At 42.0% G+C, this 24,658-nt stretch overlaps 3 protein-coding genes across 6 annotated transcripts in view; 2 read left to right on the forward strand and 1 right to left on the reverse strand.

Moving 5' to 3' along the window:
* atp1a3b (ATPase Na+/K+ transporting subunit alpha 3b) overlaps window positions 1-4,865 on the forward strand; it is a 19,391-nt gene extending 14,526 nt beyond the window's left edge. For both annotated transcript variants that reach the window (XM_068569254.1, XM_068569255.1), the window contains exons 11-23: window positions 45-289; window positions 392-584; window positions 1,186-1,361; window positions 1,473-1,609; window positions 1,706-1,856; window positions 2,293-2,461; window positions 2,587-2,741; window positions 2,882-3,005; window positions 3,243-3,388; window positions 3,481-3,611; window positions 3,717-3,818; window positions 3,934-4,025; window positions 4,739-4,865. In XM_068569254.1, coding sequence (XP_068425355.1) covers window positions 45-289; window positions 392-584; window positions 1,186-1,361; window positions 1,473-1,609; window positions 1,706-1,856; window positions 2,293-2,461; window positions 2,587-2,741; window positions 2,882-3,005; window positions 3,243-3,388; window positions 3,481-3,611; window positions 3,717-3,818; window positions 3,934-4,025; window positions 4,739-4,767 — 1,850 coding nt within the window. In that variant the 3' untranslated portion in view covers window positions 4,768-4,865. The remainder of the gene's footprint in view (window positions 1-44; window positions 290-391; window positions 585-1,185; window positions 1,362-1,472; window positions 1,610-1,705; window positions 1,857-2,292; window positions 2,462-2,586; window positions 2,742-2,881; window positions 3,006-3,242; window positions 3,389-3,480; window positions 3,612-3,716; window positions 3,819-3,933; window positions 4,026-4,738) is intronic.
* A 3,076-nt stretch (window positions 4,866-7,941) lies between these two features.
* Window positions 7,942-12,033, reverse strand: rabac1 (Rab acceptor 1 (prenylated)). 2 transcript variants are annotated; one of them, XM_068569167.1, is made up of 6 exons: window positions 11,685-12,033; window positions 10,306-10,441; window positions 9,906-10,118; window positions 9,599-9,696; window positions 9,186-9,287; window positions 7,942-8,808 (listed from the first exon to the last, which is right to left on the reverse strand). In XM_068569167.1, the coding sequence occupies exons 2-6, from the start codon at window positions 10,425-10,427 to the stop codon at window positions 8,720-8,722; spliced, it is 624 nt and encodes a 207-aa protein (XP_068425268.1). In that variant the 5' UTR covers window positions 10,428-10,441; window positions 11,685-12,033; the 3' UTR covers window positions 7,942-8,719. The 2 variants fall into 2 exon arrangements, with proteins under 2 accessions (XP_068425268.1, XP_068425267.1); XM_068569166.1 differs by having other exon boundaries at window positions 11,673-12,033.
* dedd1 (death effector domain-containing 1) lies at window positions 11,628-23,091 on the forward strand. Of its 2 annotated transcripts, XM_068569163.1 has the most exons (6): window positions 11,630-12,249; window positions 12,566-12,749; window positions 13,080-13,598; window positions 13,738-13,866; window positions 14,404-14,541; window positions 21,924-23,091. In XM_068569163.1, exons 3-6 carry the CDS (start codon window positions 13,124-13,126, stop codon window positions 22,328-22,330), a joined length of 1,149 nt encoding a protein of 382 aa, XP_068425264.1. In that variant the 5' UTR covers window positions 11,630-12,249; window positions 12,566-12,749; window positions 13,080-13,123; the 3' UTR covers window positions 22,331-23,091. The 2 variants fall into 2 exon arrangements, with proteins under 2 accessions (XP_068425265.1, XP_068425264.1); XM_068569164.1 differs by lacking the exon at window positions 12,566-12,749 and having other exon boundaries at window positions 11,628-12,249.
* The last annotated feature ends 1,567 nt before the right edge of the window (window positions 23,092-24,658 follow it).

The raw sequence follows: 24,658 nt of genomic DNA on the forward strand, positions 1-24,658 counted from the left end.
AATCAGGAAGGCTAATAAAACCCTCTCTCCTGCTCCCGCTCCAGGTGCCTCTTTCGACAAGAGCTCCGTGACGTGGCTGTCCCTGGCTCGTATCGCTGGTCTGTGTAACCGCGCTCAGTTTAAAGCAGGACAAGACCAGCTGCCCATCCTGAAGCGTGACGTGGCCGGCGACGCCTCAGAGTCCGCCCTGCTGAAGTGCATCGAGCTGTGCTGCGGCTCAGTCAGGCTGTCCAGGGATAAGAACAAGAAGGTGGCCGAGATCCCCTTCAACTCCACCAACAAATACCAGGTAAGTACCAGGTTTTATGACAGTTGTGCAAACAAAATGAAACCCATATGCATGAACACCTTGTTAACAAAATTAAATTGACACTGTGCTCTCCTCTTCCAGCTCTCAGTGCACGAGACAGAGGATGTCAATGACAACCGCTACCTTCTGGTGATGAAGGGAGCCCCCGAGAGGATCCTGGACCGTTGCTCCACCATCATGCTGCAGGGGAAGGAACAACCTATGGATGAAGAGTTGAAGGAATCTTTCCAGAATGCCTACATGGAGCTGGGAGGACTGGGAGAGAGAGTACTTGGTAAGTTTACATATAACTGGAAGAGATTCAAAGATACAGGGAGGGACAGTCTGACTATGCCCTGAGGTTCAAAGAGGGATTTTATTCAGTCTTGTCCACTGTATTTAGATATTCCTCATACTATAGTATATTTACGTTTCACAAAAATTATATCAATCCATTAATTTTACTTTCTGAAAAAAACAAACATTATTTGAGTCATTGCTTAATAGCTTATTAAAACGTAGACCCTGTTGGAGGCATTATTGTTTTGCTAAAACCATGTAAATCTGAAAGGAAAAAGTCTTGTGACAATGCATTCTTTATATTGCTGAAGGGTTTTTTAATTGTTTGTTACATAATAGGACATTGATTACGTTAAAGCTAATAGTATTGCGACTGCAATTTATTAATTTGGACAAATTCCAAAATATGCAACAGCTCCTGGTCATATATATATATATATTTTTCAATTTAAGATCTATTGAAAAATATGTGGAATAATTAGAAACGGGCACTATTGAAATGTAATTCTGTGAAGATTGTTGGAAGGAATAGACGGTCTAGGTTGATACTTAGACATCACAATTCAAACACTAAATCTCACTTCTTTTCACTCCAGGTTTCTGCCACGTGATGATGCCAGAAGACCAGTACCCCAAGGGCTTTGCCTTTGACACCGATGATGTCAACTTCCAGACAGACAACCTTTGCTTTGTTGGCCTTATGTCCATGATCGACCCTCCCCGTGCTGCTGTGCCTGATGCTGTTGGCAAATGCCGATCTGCTGGTATCAAGGTGAGTTTTTTCTTGCAAGCCTAATATTAAATGTCTTTATTCCTTAAAGTCTTTTAAAAAATAACATTCTTTGTGATGATGGTATAAAATGTAATGCATGTTGCTTGTTAGGTCATCATGGTCACTGGAGATCACCCGATCACAGCCAAGGCCATTGCCAAGGGAGTGGGCATCATCTCTGAAGGCAACGAGACAGTGGAGGACATTGCCGCCCGTCTCAACATACCTGTCAGCCAGGTCAACCCCAGGTAAAGGATGCTCACAGAAAAACACACACACACAAAATCAAACTATACACTGGTTAATTACAAGACCCACGTTAACGTGTCACTGTCTGTGTTCAGGGATGCCAAGGCCTGTGTGATCCACGGTACAGACCTCAAGGATCTGTCTCAGGATCAGATGGACGACATCCTGAGGAATCACACCGAGATTGTCTTTGCGAGGACCTCACCACAGCAGAAGCTCATCATCGTAGAAGGCTGCCAAAGACTGGTATGAGCATGTTTGGATTGTTTTAGAGTGAAACGTGGAATGGATAATAAATGCCTGGGACGACTTGAACAAGTAGAGGTTAAATTTCGAATCCATGCTTTATGTGGATTACGTTAGGGACTAAGAGCATTACACTTTTTCAACAGCAGATGGCGCTACTTATCTGCAGAATTTATTCACCTGACTGATACAGAAAACATGTTCAATTGGACTCTAAATGGCATGAAGGTGTGAATGTGAGCGTGAATGGTTGTCTGTTTATATATGCGCCCTAACGTATTGACTCATTTAATAATCCTGGTCGTATGAATGAAGAGTGTTAATCTCTATCTTAAAAAAGTTATGTAACTAAAAGATAAATATATTTAACAGCTATAACTTCCTTCATATATTCATGCAATATAAGCTCATCCACGCCCTGCTGCTTCTCTCCCAGGGTGCTATTGTGGCTGTGACAGGTGATGGCGTGAATGACTCGCCTGCTCTGAAAAAGGCCGATATTGGTGTTGCCATGGGAATCTCTGGCTCAGATGTGTCCAAACAGGCCGCAGACATGATCTTGTTGGATGACAACTTCGCCTCTATTGTCACAGGAGTGGAAGAAGGTGAGAAGACCCAAAGGATCAAACTGTAACATGTGATCCTTGAGGATGTACAGTACAAGTGGTTTCAGAGACCCAAACTTAAGGTCTGCGTGTGTTATGTAACCTCTCTGTTTTTCCCCATTCAGGCCGTTTGATCTTTGATAACCTTAAGAAGTCCATTGCCTACACCTTGACCAGCAACATCCCAGAGATCACCCCCTTCCTGCTGTTCATCATTGTGAACATCCCCCTGCCACTGGGAACCATCACCATCCTCTGTATTGACCTGGGAACAGACATGGTGAGAGCTGATACAACACTCACTGTCTTTTATGACAAACACAGCATTCACTAAATCTCTATCTCATCACTGAAAGCAGATCCTGTTGATAGGACACATCTTAATGTACTAAAAGTGTCCATTTCTCCCCCGTCCCTCAGGTGCCAGCCATCTCACTGGCTTATGAAGCAGCTGAGAGCGACATCATGAAGCGTCAGCCCAGGAACCCATTCAGGGACAAGCTGGTGAACGAGAGGCTTATCAGCATTGCCTATGGACAAATTGGTAGGTGATATGAAGATTGCCACTGATCCAAGCTCGGAATTGTCTTCAAACTGGATTGAATTTTAATCCTAGTTGCCGGAAAGTTAGTTTGTGTTTAAATCAATCTTTATTCACCTTTTCATTGTTCACAAACAGCTGGATTATCTTGGCATCCATCTGCAATGTTTTGGGGGCAAACTAGATTAAGAAAAAGTTCAAATCTGTAACTTAATCCCTGCGTCTGTGCGTTTTCCTCAGGTATGATTCAGGCTCTGGGAGGCTTCTTCTCCTACTTTGTCATCTTGGCTGAAAATGGTTTCCTGCCCATTCACCTAGTCGGCATCAGGCTCAATTGGGACGACCGCTCTGTCAACGACCTGGAAGACAGCTACGGGCAGCAATGGGTTAGTTTGCAGTGTTTGCGTTGAAGTGAACCTTCAGGTGTTTTCTTGTTTTGTTACTGTGTCTTACTGTGTCTGCCCTCTCTTGCCCTCAGACATACGAGCAGAGGAAGATTGTGGAGTTCACATGCCACACAGCCTTCTTTGTCAGTATTGTAGTCGTGCAGTGGGCTGATGTCATCATCTGCAAGACCAGGCGTAACTCTGTGTTCCAGCAGGGCATGAGGTGAGTCCAAATCTATTGCGATACCAATATACTTAAATGTGTCCTTTCAGTAATTCAAAATTGGCAAAAAGTTTTCCTCTCTAACATTTGTTGTGTGTCTCCCAGGAACAAGATCTTGATCTTTGGCCTGTTTGAAGAGACCGCCTTGGCTGCCTTCCTGTCCTACTGCCCAGGCATGGATGTGGCACTCAGGATGTATCCACTAAAGTGAGTGCCACCTGTATCGCGTGGATACATATGCAGTCACTCTGGTTCACAAATTGTTTCATGTCTCTTTACTTGATTCTGTGTAATCCTTGTTGTTCTCGTGTCTTGCTCACAGGCCCAGCTGGTGGTTCTGTGCGTTCCCCTATAGTTTTCTCATCTTTGTCTATGATGAGGTTCGAAAACTTCTCATTCGTAGGAACCCCGGAGGTAAGTTTGTAGCTTTTAGGGGAAATCTATCGCTATTGGCAGAAACGGAATCAAACGTTAATAAGTTTGTTTTCTTCGGTGCATTATACTTTTACGTTACCTCAGAATGAACCATTTATATCTCCATACGGAGTGAGTTCTCTTAGTGGAGCCTGCCGCTATGTTCCTACAGTAGCACAGAACGGACAAACCAAACACTGGCTGTAGATGGGGCCATTTGTGCTTTCGTGCCGGCCACCATAGTTCTCCTATACACGCAGGACACGCTGCCCTTTTTTTAATGCCCCTTTCTTCAAAGGAAGTTGTGGTTTTATGCTGGATTATTTGTTGGCGTGGCGCGGTAACTTCCTGGAGTCTCCGTTGCTTCCTTGGCACTCTCACAGCGATGAAAAGATCAAGCAAAGTCACTGCACCCAGCCAATAAGTTGTCCAGCTCATACCGCCACTCAATCCACAATATGTAGTTTTTACACGTTAAGTTATAATGTGTTTTAAAAGGTAGATTATGCTATCATCAGACAGAGACAGGCTCGCTGTTTACCCGTTTCCAGTCTTTGTTATAAGCTACGCGAACTGACTGCTGGCAGTACCGTACTTCCCAAAGTGTTTATCTAGTCCTTTTTAACTAATGATAATTCAATGGAAAATATGACTTGAAAGCACTGAATTGAGTCTGAACTTCTGTGTTTTTCTTTCTCTCATTTGCATTCCAGGTTGGGTGGAAAGAGAGACATACTATTGATCAATGGAGCATCTTTGCTCAAGCCCCTTACATGTTCCACTTATTTCTCCCCCCTGTCACTCCATCCCTGGCAAGACACACCTTCAGATGCCCCGCCCCCTTAAAGACAAAAAACGCTTTGAAGCAATTTTCATCAATACTGCCCCAAAGATTAAAAACAGCAAAAGCACCTTTACAACTTTCGACATTGACCCGCCCCCCTTTCTCCCATCTCCTATGATACTCTTTGCATGTGTTCTCTCACTGCTGTGTACATAAACCAATATATCTACCAAACGGCAGCTGCATATTGTGTATGTAGATTTGAATGAGCTAAGGATACAAAGGGAGTGTCCATGCTCTGCAAAAAAGGGCCATCCAGCTCCTTCCCCTCCCTGTTCTCCCCCTGCTCTCTCCCCCTTGTCCGTCTCTATACCTTCGTTCCTCTCTCTCTTCTCCCCCCTTGCCAACCCTTTGCTTGTCCCCCAATCACACAAAGATGTAAAGATCACACAGTGAGATCCCACCGCCGACGCCACTTCGACTGCCACCTCTCTCCTCCGTCTCATGTCTGATGAGGACCAGCGGAGTGGTCATCTCCCTGTCGTTCCTGCAACGTCCATCTCCGTTCTATTCCGTTCTCAACGGCCACAGTGTTGTTGTTTTTTTAATATGTGGGGTACGGGGGGGTTTCGATGATTTTACTTGTGTTTTTTATTTCCAAGACGGGAGGGGGGGTACGTGAGAGCTGCTTTTCCTCATTTAGGCCTAACAAAGCACACCCCATGGCGTCCTGTCCCCCCTCTCTCCCCCTCTGTCTCTCACACCCCTCCCCTCCCCTCCCTCCTGCCCCGTTTGTCTCTGTTTGTGTGCACTGTGTGAACCATTGTCCTTGTTAATAACTATTACAGTACACCCCCCTCCCCCAAAGTTGGTGAATACAACTCAATCTTTCTGTGTGCTCTAGGAAATCTATATAATTCTATACTGAATTTAAATGAAACAATAAAAAAAACATGTTGGAAAAACAGCTCAAGAGAGAAATTCATGAAGAATAACATCAACAATATTGGTGAAATAGGAAAAAGCGAGAGATACGTCTTTCTGTTTTTTGTTTGGTTTCAGTTGTTTTTGCTGGTTTTTCAGGAAGTTGTTCTAAAACTGTAACAGCAGAGCAGGGTTTTAAGGTTGTGTTTTTACCAAAAGACACAAAACACCAACCAAGGCTTTCAGGTTCCCGTCACTGCAGGTATGATAACAATATGATATGATGTGGTGAGTGGTGATGGTGAGACCACGCGCCTGCGGTCTGTGATACTGGATCGGGTCCATCTCTGGTTCAGTCCAAGTCCTGATGGCTGCAAGAGTTGAAAGTCAAGAAGAAGAAAAAAAAACACAACTAGTAGAACATGTGTGTCAAATAAATGAAACCAACACCAATAAAACATCTAGAACATTTAATACAACCTTGACCTGTCTGTGTCTTTCTCTTTGATGAAAAACTACACTTCACAGCACACTTTATTACAATGATATTTGCATATTTTTATGTATGTATCTGTCTTCAGTGCACTTTCTTGAAAATGGATAATGATATGCATATGAATTTGGCATATTCTAAATACATTTAAAAAAGATTATACCATACATTATCATAGACCTGCAACAAATACTCCCTTTAGAAGCCTGTCATATGATACATTTCAAGTCTGGACCAAAGTAGCATATGTGGTTAAACTGTATTCATCCTCTTGTGTGAGCAACATCACTGTTGATTGTAACATGATGATGCAGTATTACCCCCTCTCATCCTAACACTAATGTATGTGGATTGTAATTCAGATGCACTATTATTTCAACACATATTCAAATGTGAAATTAAATAATCATATTTGATGTAATCAATAATACATTATTTCATCACACTTTGGGTGCATGTTTGTTGATTTTATTGGTAAGTAATCTACAACACACGAGAACCGTGATTAAGTAGAAGTATGATGTTGGGCTGCCACCTAGTGTTGTGAATTGATATGCACTTCAATCTGCAAACTGCATTGTGTTAAGAGCATGGGAGGAAGGGTTGGCAGCCGCCCAGGGTAATGCACCAAACCCCTAAAAGTGTCAGCTGTGTCATCAACATGCATGAGCCTGCATGAGCTCTAGGATGACATTCGCTGTCAGGGTGGAGAGTCTGACAGAGGGAACAATTACCTATTTCACCAAATGTATCTTTCAAGACCATAAGAAATCAGAGCAGTACATGAATTATGTGTTCAGGAAGGAACTTTTATTAATTAATACAAGTTATTTTCTGAGGGTTACATCACGGCAAAGCAAGGCAGTATATCTTTAATATAAAGGGAACAAACTGTAACTGTGTTACCGCTCTGTGCCACAAGGGTCCTCTATTTTAAATGAGCCTCTTACTGCCACCTACACAAATAAAACACAATATACAGCTTTATGTGAGCCATAAGCATTGGTTGTTTTAAGGTCACTTTGCCACATCCTGTGAACATTTTCCACGTCTCTTTGAGAGACAAACTTTCTGTCACCACTCGACCACTGTCCAATGACAAATGCAGTGTCTCCTGCTGCGTGCGTGCACACACACACACACACACACACACACACACACACACACACTCTGTCATTCCTGACAAACACCCCTGCTCTAATTTCCCCTGTGTCTCTGCAGTGAGCTCACTGCAGTGCGACTTTCCTCGCTCACCCCCCTCGCCACCCTCTGTATAATAGAATATCGATCGCTCGCCTTTGCCGCAGTGTGTAAGCGAGTGTGTCTGTGGATGAGTGTGTGTGTGACTGGGGCCCTCCAAGGTCATTACCATGGCAACCCGAGCATGGGGTCCTCTCGCTGCGCTGTCACAGAGCACACAGGTCACAGGGGTCACATGAAAAGAGGGGGACCAGAAGGGGGTGGCGTGTTCTGCAGTGTTTGGTGAACTAGAGATAGAGCAGAGGAGCCATGAGGGTTGTAACTGTCCTCCACGGTGGATTCAGACCCGCCCGGAATAATGACAATGTGCAAAATAAGTACCAAGGGCCACCAAGTTTACTACAACTCCTGGTCATTGATACACAAACGGGAGTCAATTATAGTTCTGACCGAATAGAACAAACCACCTGAAATAATTAAGAGGCAAAATACCAAAATGGACATCAAGTCTTTACACCGTGGGTTTATTGCACTTCCAGAATTGAAATACAAAAATGCTCAACTTACATAGAAATGTAAACATATGAATAATTAATTTCAAGGAATATTGATTTTATGTTTACAGAGTAACTTTCAGATCTGACAAATTTGCGCCCAGAAACCAAAGTGTCATATTATCCCCAATACAAAACACTAGAACTATGTACTGACCTTTTGAGATGTCGTCTCATCGACCCATCTAGTTTAAGTACCCTCTCTAAGATACCGCATGTGTTTTTGTATCCTCTTAAATAAAACAGGTATTCTTTGTGCATGATCATCTTAAAGCTTTGAATGGCACTTTTCCTTTGGAAAACTCATCTTACTGAGCAGTTAAGAATTGCAAACATTGCATTTACTGTATACATTATCTTTACATAAGAAAGCAGCCATCAGATGGTTTGGACCCAGAAGCTACTTCTGAAGATATCTACAGCATTAATATGTTAAAAGATATGTCTCTGTTTATGAGGCAATTTGACACAAACCAGAGGCATCCAAGGTTTTCATGGTAATGTGCTTAAATACTTAATATCAAATTAATAATGTATGCATATGGAAGGTGTGTATGAATGAGTCTGTAACAATAACTACTTCAGAGCCAAGAAAAGGAGGATTCTAAAACAAGGAATACAGGACACACGCAAAGAAGTTCTTCCTCAACCCCGCTGTTAACTTGTAATCTAACGTGATTACAAGGTAACAGTGGTGACTGATCGTCAACCAGCACCCGCAAAGGATTCAGTCTGCTCTTCACACGGGCTCCATGAACAGCTCTTCCATATCAGATGCCTCCAGCTCACGGAACGCAGCGTGAGAGCCAATCACAAACAGCGTCGCTCCTGACAGGAGACAAATGAAAACGTGGAGTGTGAACATAACGATGAGGAAGGTTTTTTACACAGTGTGGCCATATGCATTTAGGTAATTTAGATGAACCTCTAACACAGACACTTTCAATGAATTTCATAGAATATGATTTAATACGGAAATATTATCCAAAAGAAAAAAAGGGGTTACATAGCTCTCATGAGCATTGTAACACAAATTTTGGAAGAAATAACTAATCTGGTTTTGCTTTGTTAACACTGTTCTTGTCAACCATAGTTTAAAACATGTTAGTCCTATGTTATGTGTGTGTGTTTATTTCTAAATGTGCATTGATGAAAGTTTTTGATGTTTTGTGACAGATAATATAGTCGATCTTATCTTATCTTACCTAGAACCCAAAAGACTGTAGCTCCAGCTCCGGCCAACCAGAACACAGGGAGAGAAACAGCTCCAGCCAGACTCATCTGGTGAGGGACAGTCAGCTCTTTGCCTGGTTGACAAGAGAATTACAGATAATTCCACTGATGAAAAGGTTGTCAAGGACATATTTGATTTGCTTATGCGAGCCACTGACATCCTTTAACCTGTCCTTGAATTAATTAACTTGATTCTTTGCCTGCCAAAAAATCCAAAGGCAAGATGACGAAACAAATTCCAATTCAAACATTTTGCCTCATTAAAACACATACAAACACAAAAGGTGGATATTAGAATGCGGTGCATGGTATTTAAAGAATACACTACATTTGGCAGGTACACAATGTTCATGGCTTGCAAGGCATATCTGACAGCTTTACTCACCCATGACAACCAGTTTGGACTCCAGGGACTTGAGGTGAATTATGTAGAAGGCACCAGCAAACACAGCCAAGGCAATCAGTAGCATGGGAGAGCTGAAACTGAGGAAAGGAAATATACATTTGCAACAATCCATTTGGTGTAACTTATTGCAGCATTTACAGATTCAGACTAAAGCTTCATGGATTGCATAATTTACTTTTGATGAAATTGGATACAAAAATACCCAGTGACCAAAGCCCTCCAAGAAGAAGAGCAAACCCTCTCGCTGATACGACAACGCAGAGGATTTCCTCTTTGTTGGCCTTACATGCAGTAGAGGATGAGACCTAAGAAGATGAAGGTGTAGTTGCTGTTGAACGTGTCCACGTTTTTCACCACCCTCTGACAACACTCTCCGAAGTTGCGGGGTTTTGAAAACTTGCGTTGGTCCACGAAGCTGGACCAAGGTCGAATGGACGCTCGCCGCTTGTCGATCCACTCTTTAGCCATACCGGCTGAAAGGCCTTTGGGGAGCCAGAGCCTACAAAATAAGATAGACATTAAGAACAAACTATAGAAAGAAGTATTAATGAATTCATAAACAGAGAGTGCGTACTCACGTAGGTACCATAGTATATTTCCACAGGTTTAAAGGGCAGACATTTGAGCCACATTGAAGCACAAGCCCTCACAGTGAAAGCATTATTACAAAAATATTAAAATGTTACCTTGCCAAGATCCCAACTCCGCCTTTGCCAGTTGGATGAGCATCCTCAGCAGTGAACAGATCTCCAGCCTTGCTGTCCATGTCTACGAGACAGTTCTCCCCCGTTGGAGCTCCAGATGGCATCTACAGACTGTGTGCTGCAAGGCAATAATACACAAAATAGTAACATTACAATGAATGCTATTTGAACACCAGGTTTTTTTTGTCAAAAACAAATTTTACAATCTATATAATTTCAAACAACATTAGTACTACTGCCAACACACTTTCTGGATTAATCAGTTCCCTCTTTGTCAGATAAGAATCAAGTAAAAGGCAGATCAATAACTCATCAATTAAGATAATTAACATGTATTGCTTCTGTCTATCCGTGGAGAGGGATCCTCCTCTGTTGCGCTCCTGAAGGTTTCTTCCTTTTTCCCTGTGAAAGTTTTTTGGGGGGGAGTTTTACCTGATCCGATGTGAAGTCCTCGGACAAGGACGTTGTATGTGTACAGAGTTTAAAGCCCTCCGAGCAAATTTGTAATTTTGGGCTATACAAAATAAATTGAGATGAAGATATATTTATTAAATAATAATAATTAAAAAAAAACATTTGATGGTTATAGCTTCAGAAAGGTGAAGAGATGACTGCTTTAGACATATGTATTAATAGAAAGTAGCAGTTAATCTATTATGAATGCTTGTTTGATAAACTTGTTTATTGCAACTTGTATTATATTTTTTAGTTTTTTAATGTTTTGCTGGCAGTTTTTAATGTTTAAATGTGTCTTAATTGTTTTTATTTTGCATTATTTATCATGCTTAATGGTTTTATGTGAAACACTTGTTGCTGAAACGTGCTATACAAAGAAACTTGTCTAGTTTTTAAAGTGTCGTGAGTGCCATAATATTTCACAGGAAAGACACACATTAGACGCTGCATACAATAAGCAAATGTAAGTACTTCCTAACAGCAGTTACAAGCCTACACTTCCCATGGATGACCAAATAGAGTTAAACTAGTTCCGCTGTTTGGGGACCGAGGTGGAAAACTCCGGTCATCACTGCCACATCACTACACAAGGACACACGGGAATTACTGAGAATGTAAGTATTAATCTGTGATGAAACTTGCACAGCGTTACTAAACTTACATAGTATGTAACGTACGGCTGAATAAAAAACAATGTGTATAAAAAGGCAACTTGTTGGAAAAGCCCGTCACAGCTAACGAGACGTTAGAGACCGCTGACGTTCACGTCTACCGATGCGTCTTCACGGTCGCGTCGCGATGGAGTCACACGTAGTGGGACGTTTTCACACGAGCACAAAGACTAGACCTGTTTGAAGTGGGAGCTCTATAATCGTGTCAGCTTGTATACTCACAGCAGAACTTACGTGGAACTGCCTCGGACCTTTTGTTGCTGTTCTGGTTCACGGATGTGATGTGGATGTTGTTTAACTTCCTTCCTGCTGTCTGGGCGCAGAACGTCGCCACCTAGTGGCGGCGGCGGGGACTTCCTCTGTCGGGGAGTTGAATGTTTTATGTTCGCTGTGGACGGTTCAGGTTGATGGCGAACCCATTGAACACTGTTAAATCGGTTCAATGCAATGCTTCTATCAATATTTATTAATTTATTCAGTTAAACTTTATATTAGTTAACTGTTTTCATAGGTTTGTATGAAGGCGTGTATGCGGAAGAGAGTTCTCTTCCGCGCAAACGCCTTCATAAACCCAACCCTAACTATTGCGACACAGCTGTGACAATACAATTAGGACAGCAGATTAGAAATGAGCCGAGTTTTGATTCAGTTGAACCAGTAGGCAGATCATCTGACTGCAGATCTGTGGGATTAAAACGACCGGACGTCACAGAGCAGTTGGAGAGCTGTGATTGGTCAGTTCCTCCGTGTTGTTATGCTGCTGTCTGTCGACGCCCGACCATCCGCCCTGAAGAGGAACGTGAGTTTCGACGTATATTAAATGTTTAAATCATAAAAACATTGAGCACTTTTACAGCCGTTTGTATTTCCATGGTCAAAGAGCTCACCCATAGTGTGTAGCTACCGTGAGCTGACAAAGTTATTAGCGACGAAGTCGTATCGGTTAATGTATACATCAGCTACTTGTATATGTACGTAGTGAGCGGAATACCTGATATATAGCGTTACTTGTGTATGTGTGAATACACGCGCTGCGTGTCTCTGTCTAACGTGTCATTTAGCTAAACTGCCGTTTGAAGTGCGTTTCGTCTGCTTGGTATGTTGTCTTTCCTCAGACACGTGATGACGTAACGTCATTTGCCGTTGCTTTTTGAAGAACACCGCGTCTCTTTGACCTCCCCCCTGGCAGTAACACATTATTTGAAACGACGACAACAAAAGCTCATTCGCGGCTGACAAAACTTTGCATTGCATGTTGCAAGATGGCGTCGAGCTGACATCGAGCTAACTCGAAAACAGGTAGGACTGCGGAGCAGCTCAACCCGTCTTTGAAACACTGTAAAGTAGAGAAGGTGCCTGACGCAAAGATTTGCCTTTAGCTTGTGAAGTGCAGACGGCTTGCTGCTGGTTTTGCTAACTTTTAGTTTACGAGGAATGTGTCTTGCTGTGTATTTATATTTTGTCGTGCTATTTGTCTACATGTGTACAACATGTTTTAATTTGGTGTTCATTGGTGCATCATGACGTTAAATGATTTAACGCGAATCTTATGCTGCTATTTCCAAACTTTACAGTTGTAGAGTGTGACCTGTTGAATAACTTGTTTTTATGTTTTTTAATCCGTGACAGTTTGACACAGGTTGTGAAGGTGGAGAGGGGCTATAGGCAGACCCATGGCTGCCGTGCATCACCCAGGGTGCCCACACAGGGACTCCTTTTACTGGGATGAAACAGACTGTCTAAACTACTATGGGATGTTGTCTCTGCATGAGGTCTTTGAAGTTGTTGGCTGTCAGCTGACGGCGACTGACATTGAAGTGTTGTCATTCCTTCTGGATGAAACCTGTCCTGCAACACACCCTCTTGACCCGACATATTGGACAATTAAGCCCTGTGGAGACGATCCAGAGGACTTTGGTGTTTCCCCAAGTCCCGAGCTGCTAAAGGCCTGGAAGCGGTTAAAGCCTCAGGGCTCCCAGCATCCTTTAGCGACCTCGTATAAGCCCAAGAGTGGCCTTGAGCTGTTGTTGGAGCTTGATAGGCGAGGATACCTCAGTGATGGCAACTTGGAGCCACTACTGCAACTACTGAGAGTCCTCACTCGCCATGACTTGCTGCCTTTAGTGTCCCACAAGAAAAGGAGGACAGGTGAGGATGAACGAAAGGGTTCAAGAGCAGATTTTGAGTCTAAGTGCTTCTCACTACCTTAACATGTCAGCAATAACAGTAATAACATTCCTGTCCAAGTAATCATAGCCTGATACAAACACATGTTTCTGTTTTTCAGTATCTCCAGACAGAATTGGATCGAGGTATGGAACAGATAACAAGCGGTTTGCATGCGCCTCCGGGATGCAGCACAGCAACAGACAGACAGAAACACCTCTTCCATATGTCACGCAGCAATTCAGAACTGGTATGTGTGTATGTAGTATGTAGTATGTCATTTAGTTCACTGAAAGTATAGGCTACATAGTTTCCACATGTGTTTTGTCAGTTGAGAAGAATGTCCAAAACAGAATGTATCATTCCTTTCAGCAGTGAACATTTCTAACATTTCCTGTTGTTTTTTTTATGATGAGACACTGGCATCCTTTCTGTCTTGGAAATGTAGTTTGTTCCTTCTTCGTTTGTCTTCTGAATGTACATGTACATTATTTAAGAGCTCTGCTCAAGGTCAAAATGATAACACTTATTTATAGAATAAAGTCTAGTCAGTGGTGGCTGATATGATACTATACGCTTGTGGTGAAGCTGTCATCAAAAGGATGTTCTAAACAGATATCAGCAGAAACGATTTACCATGGAGCACTTATTAACTTTTTACAGAAACGGGGCAGGGCAGGTACAGAAATAAAACAGGACAATAGCAATTAACATACAACTGGACCCCATCTATGCTGATGTCTCATGGTCTGAGGTCCACAAACTAATTCCATGCATGTCCTGTCAGGTATTTACCCTCCTGCGCCTGGGCCATCTGCCCAGAGGAGGAGGAAGAAGAGGGGAAATGGCTGGAGCCGCAGGCCCAAGAAAATAAGCCGACCGGGCCCTCCACCTCCTCCGCCACGGCCGCACACAACAAATTGCAGTAAGTGTGTCCCCTGTATTCTTAACCTGTCTTTTCTTTTCTTTTTTTTTAGCTTTGTATTTCTGTCTTTTCGTTAGCCATATAAGCTTCAATTTAATTTCAAATAATTAACACCACAGTTACTGTTTCGTCTCTTTAATTCTGGTGTTTTCTCAGCTCGAGTTAAGGAGTTTTCATCCCAATAGGTGACATCATTTTCACCATCATTTTGTACCAGACTTACTTGTAGAGATGCTTCAATTACGCTTTGGTTCAATAACTCAATTGACCGTATTCACTGTCTGTTCAGCAGATGCTGAGGTTACATCTCAAACACCACAACGATTCAAGGACTTGATTCACAACTTCAGATACAAATGTTCCACATGAAAAAAAACATAATTTGCAATTTCCTGTCAGTTGACTTGACAGCTCCTGTATTCTTACACGGTTTCACATGGTATCTTCATTGTCACACTCCACGTTTAGACTTACGTGATCTCCTTAACTGTCTTTTATTAAACATCAGGGGGGTTGACGCCCCCTTCATTTCTCAATCTTTACATTCTTTCTCCCTCATTTCACCTTTTTCTCTAACCCATCAGCCTGTTTTCAGCTACTGTTATTGATTTTTTCCAGTCGCCACTGGATGCAACTGTCAGACCTCACACGTATAGTCCTGAAAAAAACATCTTTTATGCAGTTGTTGGAAACAATCTAACTCCGCTGGAAAGCGGCACAATGTACTCCATTATCAATGTTCTTTCCACGTTTCAACTGTCGTCCGCCTTTTAATCAATCAATGCTAGTTTCTCTCAGCACAATAAGAATGAGATAACACTAACATCAGCTTTTATGTGACGTTTGCCTAGTCATTCATGCAGAACTTCTCCAACAACTGTTTGAACTTCCATCATTACCTGTTGGTCAGAAAGATGTATTACAGCGAAGGACTGATGATTCTGACTTGATATCCTTGAACAATGAGAACAGCCCTTCTTAGTGATGTGCCTGTGTGACTGTAAACATGTCGCTGTCTTGACTCCACATTTGATTCCACCAGGTTGTCTCAGGATTGTGACTCAAATCGAGTAACCTAAGACTCACTGGATCATGGAGAAAGTCTGTCTCTCCACTCAGTCCATAGATACTGCCGTGTGCGTGATCAACTCAGTCATGCGCTCTCTCACAAGTCTGGGCCGATGCCTAAGGTAAAAGCGGCTCTCCCCCTTGTTACGACAAGGGTTGGTGCTGCCAATTTGCTCTTTATGCTTGTGGTTCATAATCTAGCTGCCCCCCTACCCCTTCCCCCTCAGACCTCGCTCCTCAGAAAAATCATCCTGTAATGTTCTTTAGTGTTGTGCACTGTGGATGATTCCTGATCTATTTCTCACAAGGGTTGTTGGTGGCAGTGTTTCACAGAACTGACAGAGTCCTCAGCAGTAAGCCATAGTTATTTCCAAAACGTTTTCAGCGGATCTTTCCGACAAATCTCTGGACAACTCAAAGTTTATTGGCTCTCAGTAAAACCACAATAATGGGTATATGTAGAGGAAGTCTATTTTATATTCCCTGGTTTTCTCTCCACATAATATTAGAACTTGACACAATTTCACAAACATGGACAACTTTTTTTTTTTTTTTACCATTCAGTCCTGTCTTTTCTTGGCAACAATATTGCATGTTTGAGATCGTCACAGTTAGTGTTGATTGATGTCGGTTCCGTCTTGTCTTAGTCATGTAAAAATAGATCTTCCGTCATAGTTTTAGTTAACGAAATGAACACTGACTGGACATATCAATCTTTACTAGCCAAGTGACGAGGTTGACAATACTTAAACTGAGCAGGTAAACGTTCATTGTTGGTCTATTACGGTAGTTGCCAGTTTGATCCAATCCATTTTCTTAAATACTGTCAAATATTTGGGTCAAAATGAATGTCTAGTCAATGGGACCTTCCCATGTTGTAGGGCAGAGTTTGAAAGTTCTGTTACAGGAGATCCAGTCAATGAGGTGAAATTGGAGAGAAGTTTTTACAATATTAAAAAAAAGTAGGACCATCATTTTGGAATTTAAAAACCAAATGTGATGGTTTATTTGTTCTGCAAACCAAACGAGAAGAGAACAATCAATTGGTGTGGTCTATTTTATCTATGGGGTAGTTGTGGTTACGTTTTTTTTCATTCAGCTTCATGGTTTGGGTCTTAGTGAGGGAGAATTAATGGATACATTGAAGAGCTCAACTCAAAACAGTCAAGTTGTTAACCTGCAAAGACAAAATAGAATTATGTTGGACATGTTTGTGAAGGTGCCACTTTTTTCTGCTTGTGGAAAATCCTTTTGGGACATCCTTTCCTTTCGCCCTCATCATTACAAGTGGTTGTAAGCAGCTGCCTCAAGAGTCAATCAACTCGATTCATTTGGTCTCACTGAAACTTCTTGTCATCCAACTCTGGAGTCTCAAGTTAATCGAAAAAATTGCACAGATACTCGTCCTTTCATAAGGTAAAGTATTCCTATGCCTATCACAGCGGTTTCGAAAAAGGCCTGTGTCACTATTTACTCAAGCAGTTCTGAGGAAAATAACCCAACAGTGCTCTGCTGAAGGAAGCTCATGCTGTATCTCATCTCTGCCCCGTGTGAACTCTGGGTGTGCGTTTGTCAAGAGGGAGCAGAGATAGATAGGGCGGTCGGGTCCAATGCTGGCCCCTAGCTTTTAAACAGACCCCAAATACTCTTTCTTGTCATGATTCATCTCTCAGGTCATTTTCAGTGAAGTGTCTCAATTACATTCAGACAATGACAACTGCTGTTATAAATGCCCATAAGGTGTTTGTACCCTCAGCTCAGCAGTGGCTCTGTGCTATCTAAATGGGGTGCTTGAGAAGGCTCTTGCTTGGTTTTATGGACATACTCGATTAATGTAGTAGTCGGAGCATAAATAATGGGTTGGTGACGTTAAGGGGATTGGTCAAGGTAAGAGTAGTCCCAAGCATCCCACTTAGACACTACCACGTTATATTTTCGAGCTACAGTAAAGCTGAGCTGATTAACTTGTCAGTGCCAACTATTGCCCTGCCTCGGACCTCATTACAACTAACAGTAGTAAGTGCTGTGCCATGCCTGCTTGATGTTGAAAAAAAAACGACCCAGTCGACAGATATCCAACCACTTGTGCTTGTCTCTTTCTTTCTTTCTCTCCTTTCTCTGTGTTCACAGTTCTAAACAGACCAACCTGTGTCTGAGGAAAACAGTATCCTTGCACACAATCAGAAGGACAGAACGAGCTCTAAATGATCAAACTACGCAAAATGGTACAGAGAGTGATTTTTGCCTTTTGGGGGGGGGGAAGAGAGAGTTCTGTCTGCCCGTCTCTCAATACTCCCCTAACTCTCCACTCTCTTGGTCAGTCATTCAGCAGAAAAACGGATCGATAAAGAGTTGAAGCTCTTCGTGCCAAGTGACTCCTTGTAAATGGGTACTTAAACTTTTTTTTGTTGGTGGGGGTGAGATGGAGGAAGCCAAACGGGCTTGGTGTTTAAAGTGAGAAAATGAAAGCTGTGCCTCCTAATGTTCTGTCTAAGTGGATGTCTCTGTGTCTGATGAAGCGTGAAGTGCTCTGTAACCCTAACAAAATGACTATCATGGTGTTCCTGTGGTTTTAAATGGTCTCCTTCTCGGTGCCACTATCTCTACCTCCATCCTGCTCCGTATGAAATGATAAGGCCGAAATGGAAGCCATCCATAAATACAGTAATTGCATGAAGGGCGGTTGTTTGTCATAGCCACAGCCCTCATACAGTATAATGATCCAAAAGGTTGGCCTGTTAGCAGAGCTTGAACTTAAGATTTCACTGAGTCCATACTGAATAACGTGTAAGAGTGCAAAGAGTTTACCGACTGACGCCCTATTAGACATTTTGTGATAAATCAGAATACTGAAATACTCTAACACGTCCCGTGCCTGCTGACTTGTCATTATTCTTGCACTGATATTGTACAACTTTGAATCACAATGTATGCATTTTTGAGACAGATGAAGACTTTGTCAATGTAAAGACCAACCTGCACAAATTCCTGGGATGTTATGCTAAAAAATTATCTTTATCAAGGCAAGGGAAGTTTTTCTGTGTCGCACATTCCAACAACAAGGCAATTCAAAGTGTCTCACATAAAACCATCAAAACATAATGCAGAATACAAAAAAAACAAGTCAGAACATTAATTTTAAAACATTAAGAGTCAAAATGCACAAAATAGAATACAAGTTTCAAAAATAAAATGCAGTAGTAAGATGCAGAAATGGATTAATACCCTTGAATCTGGTTCAGTTAAAGGCACATTCTCACAGTTTTCTTGCTGACTGCACCAGGTTGTTCCTTAACTGTATTTTTGCTGCATTCAGTTTAATCACTGTGCTTTCGAGCAATGCAGTGCCTGCCGCAGAGAAGCATCCCCACAGTTTATTTCTTTTTCGGCTGGGATTGACATATACCAAACACAGAAGGATGAGACGTAACTTGTGACGCTCATTCATCTGCACCTGCCTTACGGTTGTGTGCAGTGTCTCCCATCTCAGTTTCCATAAGCCTCTCGGGGGCCTTCTTCAACCAACGTGCATTACAGTATATAGTACAGCATACTCTGCCATATAGTTCGATTGAAGAGCATACAAGGTCATTATGGCTTTTCTGTACCCTTCCCCTGACCGATTTTTCTTTTTTTAACCAATCGAGACCAGCTGCCATTTTGTTTGTCATGTTTGTCTTCATGATGCAGTTTTTTCAATGAAGCAGACTTGCTGGCTGTTATGGGTCCACTGTTAATCAGTGTTGTAAAACAATAAAACACAAGAGGGTGATAAATAGCTACGAGCTGTATGTTCTCTGAGGACAGGTGTTGATCTGTGCTTTTGATCAAATAATGTACAAGTAGCTCTGTTTTGTCAATTTATTCAAGGTTATTACATACAAATATAAGTCATTTAAAACATTGTATTGGAGACAGGGTTTAATAATTTGTCGAGTAACAAGTTAAATGTCTTATTCCTGTAAAATGTCAGTGTTTGATATTGCCTCTGTGAACAAAAACATTTTGCCTTTTTTTTTTGTCTGAGCTCATGAAAATGGAATGGTCTTCAAGTCTTATGTAACCCTGCATGTTTTAAACATTTACCAAACCTCATCGATTAAGCGTCCCCTTTGAGCCAGTCCTCTGTTTTCATAGTAGTCTAATTACAGCCTAATAAGGTTTGAATGCAAATGCCAATGTTTGGTCATCGCTGTCCTAGAAATGTTAAGACATGGAAAATCAATGCCTTAATTCAACATTTGCATTTCTAATGTTGACATTTTCCGAACTTTGTCCCTCTGGAGTCTTGTGCCATTCCCCGTAGCCCCAAACAAAATATAAATGGAGAGTGGGTAAATGTGACTTTTGAGTTGAATCTTTTATCAGTGGGGTCATGGTACTTTGTAGTTAACCAAGTAGAGACTTAAGTAAAGTGAGTATGAGCTTTAATCACATGACTCTGTGTCTGAGTGACGAGAAGACATATTCTCTAATGTGCGAATATGCTTCTGAAATAAGTTTTGGTTTACTCGCACATTCAAAAGCATTTTAAAGGGATACTTCACCCACAAAATGACCCATTTGTACAGTATATCAATTACTCGCCCCCCCTGTGACCTTGAGTTATTGAAGAAATGGCTTCACGGTGACCTTTTCAAAGGACAGTGTGTAGGATTTGGTGGCATCAGACTGCAACCAACTGAATACGCCTTCGCTGACGTGAACGTTGAGTGCAAAACCGTGGCATTATTTAGAGGCCCAGCTTAATGTTATAACACGACTCCAGCAGTAACAGAAGTCCGATGGCACGTTTTGCACTCTCTAACTCACGTCAGCGCAGTTTCACAAGTGGTTCTGAGAATTACGGTAGCCTTTAGATAATGTAAAAACATGACTCTCTCACTCGAGCCAGTGTTTAGTTTGTCCGATGTGGGCCACTGTACAAACATGAGGCTACAACACGGCAGGAAAAGGCTCATTCTAAGCTTACAAAAACAATTGTTCTTAGTTCCAGTATATTATACACTGAATTAAATTAAAACAGTTGTGACTGTTATTTAACGTGTGCTTTTAGATCCCCTAAAATGCTACACACTGGCCCTTTAAGTCCATTTTTTGAAAACTTGGAGAGCAGCCAAGAGGTTTTGGTCTGTTTTGGTTCTTCATCCCAAGAGATGCAAATGTGGCTTTACAACTGCTTTAAAGACTTCTATGTGCAGTGAGACTTCTATGTGAATGTTTCCAATGAAATGGATGGTCGTAGATTCTGTTGACTTCTTCTTGAGCGGTTTGAGTAGGAGGGATGGATTTTTGTTGCAGCAAAAGTCGTCAGCAGCTCGTTTCCACTCGAAGCCCTGGAATTATGACATGGGAGACGGTCTCAGCGATTCTCTTACTCAGGACAGTATGTATGTATCCTCTGATCTTTCTCGCTGCGCTGTTGCATGACCACCAATCCTGTTACTGCGAAACTCCAGAAGCTATCTGTTCTCGGCAATAAACATGTTGATAGGAATGAATCTGCCATTTTTAAACACCGGACTGGAACAGAAAGCCCCTCCAGGGCGTGACACTGCTAAGTTGCTCTCATTGCCGCCACCACCATATTTGTTCAGGGCGTCAAGTTAATCTCACTATCTTAATTACACGATTTGTCGACCATGCAGGATGCCACACTGAACATTCTCATGCATCAGCTTCTCTTGACCTCTGGCAGTCATCTAGTTAACAGCTGACATGGATTTGCCTCGGAAGAAAGGGGACTGCACTACTTGTTCAGAGTATTTGTCTCAGTGCTCCAACCTGTCAGACGATTTCCAACCTGTTGCAAAAGTATTTAGCACAAAATGCACACGGTCTGGTTGGTTTAGCTCCAGTGCCTCTCATAATTAAAGTGCTATGCTCTTCTGCACCATTATATTTGTACAATAGTTTCTAGTAATTGTATCTGGTCACAATCTTCTTGGAATTTTGTGCTTTTGAACCTTGTTTTTTAAAATCCATGCTTCATCCCATGCACGATAAACTAAATGAGCTGTGTATTAACGATTTGTTCTGTCCGCTTCTCTTCCCTTTTTGTTTTCATTTCATGACCCATCCATTTCTGTCTGTTACTGTACGTGGGCCTGTCCAATCCTACTTCACTTTTTTGTAACCTTTCCTCAACCTCCACTACTCCTCCTTTGCTCTCTTTTCTCACTATATCCCTCATCATTCACTTTCTGGCCTTCTTCTCTCCCATTTTATTGTTTCAACTCTTCCCCCCCTCTCCACATCGTTTCCCTTATTTTCCCACCGCTACTTCCTCCTCCTCTTCCTCCTTCCATTATCAGAAGTCCGCCTGCGTGTCCGGGCCGAATACCTGGAGCATGATTCGGCCCTCCGTGAAGGTGTCTCATCGGACAAACGGCAGCCCCTGGAGCGTCAGTTTGAGTTGTTCAGCAAAGCCAACTCGCTGCTTCGTGCCAGAGACCTGGGTTCCATCATCTGCGACATCAACTTCACGGAGCTGGACAACCTCGAGGCCTTCTGGGCTGACTACCTGAGCGGAGCTCTGCTGGAGGCCCTAAAGGGAGTCTTCATCACCGACTCCCTGAGGATGGCAGCTGGCGAAGAGGGCGTCCGCCTGCTGATCAGCGTTGACCAGAATGACTACGAGGAGGGCCGATGCCGGCTGAGAGATCAGAGAATGTCATTATCGAGTAATGGTGGACGCACAGAGACTCACTGGGCTGTGTAGGCTGATGAGACGCTATGCGGTGTGTTATGTTAACTTTGCAGAATAGATTAGTTTGGGAATCATATTGGAGGTTAAGGTTACAAGGGAATTGGTAAGGCCTCTTTTTGGAGTTGCAATTCATGTAATAACCACTAGATGGCAGCTCTCACCATTGGTTGTTTGTGTTCACAGCCAGCCTTACAATTGAAGAATAGTTTTTTTTTGTTGAAGCAATACATTTTTTTGGTGAAAGAACTGAATATTAACAGATCAATGTGCTTTCCCTTTGGGATTCATGCACATGTGTTACTGTGTCAGACACCAAGATGAGACATTAAGATTTTTCTGAGGCTCAAAGAGAACAGGAGCAAGAAAGCTCGTGCCAAAAGAAGCGGTCAGCCCCTCATAACATTATCTATCTTCAATAAGACAACTGATGTGCTACAAATGATAGAAAATAACTAACTACATATTGTTGACACTTTCCCCCTTTTACAGTCATGTTTGAGGCTACAATATAAACAGACATGTGCACAGATTAAGTGGGCTGGAATTAGAACTTGTCATCAAGCATTTGTCAATTTCTTTGTTCACATTTATGCACAGATTCCAAGACGGCTCTTAAAAACAAAAAATGCAAGCGGACCTCATTACCTAACTAAACGTACGTTGCCGATAGTTTGGTTTTCATTAGTATGAACTTGAATAACAATATTAACTAGCACTTCTTCTTTACGAAAAATAAATAAATGAAAGGACAAATAAACATGCCAAGAAAAGTTTCTGATCTTTCAAAATGTTTGCGAGAACTGAGCACAGATGGAAAAGTTCTCTGTTTGGATCGGACCTTTGTGTCCAACTTTGGAGAGCCTAGCCCACGCATATACACCTAGATAACAAACACTAGGACTCTCAGCACTGTGCGACACGATAACCTGACTTGTGATTGCCGTGGTCAGTGGATACGGCTGTTGCCAGTAGATGACAGCAGTGATTAGGGCTAGGCCTCAGCAGACCATGGAAGATTCATCATCCCAAGCTTGTCAACACCGACCCGGATAATACAACGGTGGCTTGTGTCCGGGCTTCCAGCTAGTCCTCAGCAAGTGCTTCTCTCAGCAAGTAAAGCACAGGACAGTGCGTCGGTCAATAGAAGTGATGTTGGGGAGATCAAAATCAAAAGTGCACATCCTAGCTCCACTCAGCCCTGCTATGTAGGCCCAGTAGAGTGGCTCACGGACAGCTGTCTACTCACCCTGCTGGAACTAATGCCTGGACTTCACTCATAGAAGACGATCAATAGGGCCCCTCCTGTAAGTCCCCCCCACCACGCACACACACACACACACACACAGACAGGATTTAAGCAGGCAGACTACTGTCTGAAGTGTAGGGCTCTCTGAAGAGACAGGCAGAGGGAGTGGCGATATATTATTATTACTATGATTGTTTTATTCATAAGAGGAAAAAAATAACATTCAGGGGAACATTTTTGTTAAAGAAAAAATATATTTTGTTTTGCCAATTCTTTTGGTTGAAATCTTTATATATGCAATATTATTTGTGGTGTATAATAAAGGTTTGTTGGCCTTCAGCTGTTTTTGCACATTGACTTTTATTGTATGGATATACTAAAATTGTAATTGTTGCCAATGTACTACAAGAGAGTGTGTGTGTGTGTGTGTGCACTGCTCGTGATCTTCTGAAGTAATGTGTTTGTATCACAGACACACATTTACAACAAGAATTGGAGATGCATACAGTACATTTAACTTAACTCTTATCTGTTCCTCTCACATGTTGTTATCATGCTTATTCTTATTTTTTTTTCTTTCTTCAGTTTTCTGAATTGTCATTTTTCCCAGTGCTACAGCCTCCCTCCCTGTGAGTGCGTCCTCTTCTTGCCCCCAAACGGTCTGAAGAGGACCATCGAACGCAGGTCACCGTGGATCAGATCCTTAATTATTTCTCCTTGCTCTAAAGCCGTCAACATGTTGAAACCCAAGAATGGTGTGTGCTCTTATCACAATACCGATTCTTGTGCTACATACTCTTTATCGTTTACTTGCTTGAATGCTTAGTAATTGCACATAATGATCCTGACCTGCTGGTTTGCGTCATGATCTGAGAGTACGTAAGACCCTTTTTTTGTCAGGAAGTATGTCCTTTTTATTATCTATAAGCAAGTGCTTTAAATCAACAAAGAATTTCTGAAATATAATTTGTAAAAGATAAATTAAGACTATGGATACCGTTTTTTATTTTCTCTGCAATTTAATTGACTGTAAATGGTACTTTAAAAAAAATAACCTTTGTTATATTTAAGACAATTGCCGGCCATTTATATCC

The sequence above is a fragment of the Clinocottus analis genome, unplaced genomic scaffold (genome assembly GCF_023055335.1).
Source record: "Clinocottus analis isolate CAN_PGR_092001 unplaced genomic scaffold, fCliAna1.0.p SCAF_9, whole genome shotgun sequence".
Lineage (NCBI taxonomy): Eukaryota > Metazoa > Chordata > Actinopteri > Perciformes > Cottidae > Clinocottus > Clinocottus analis.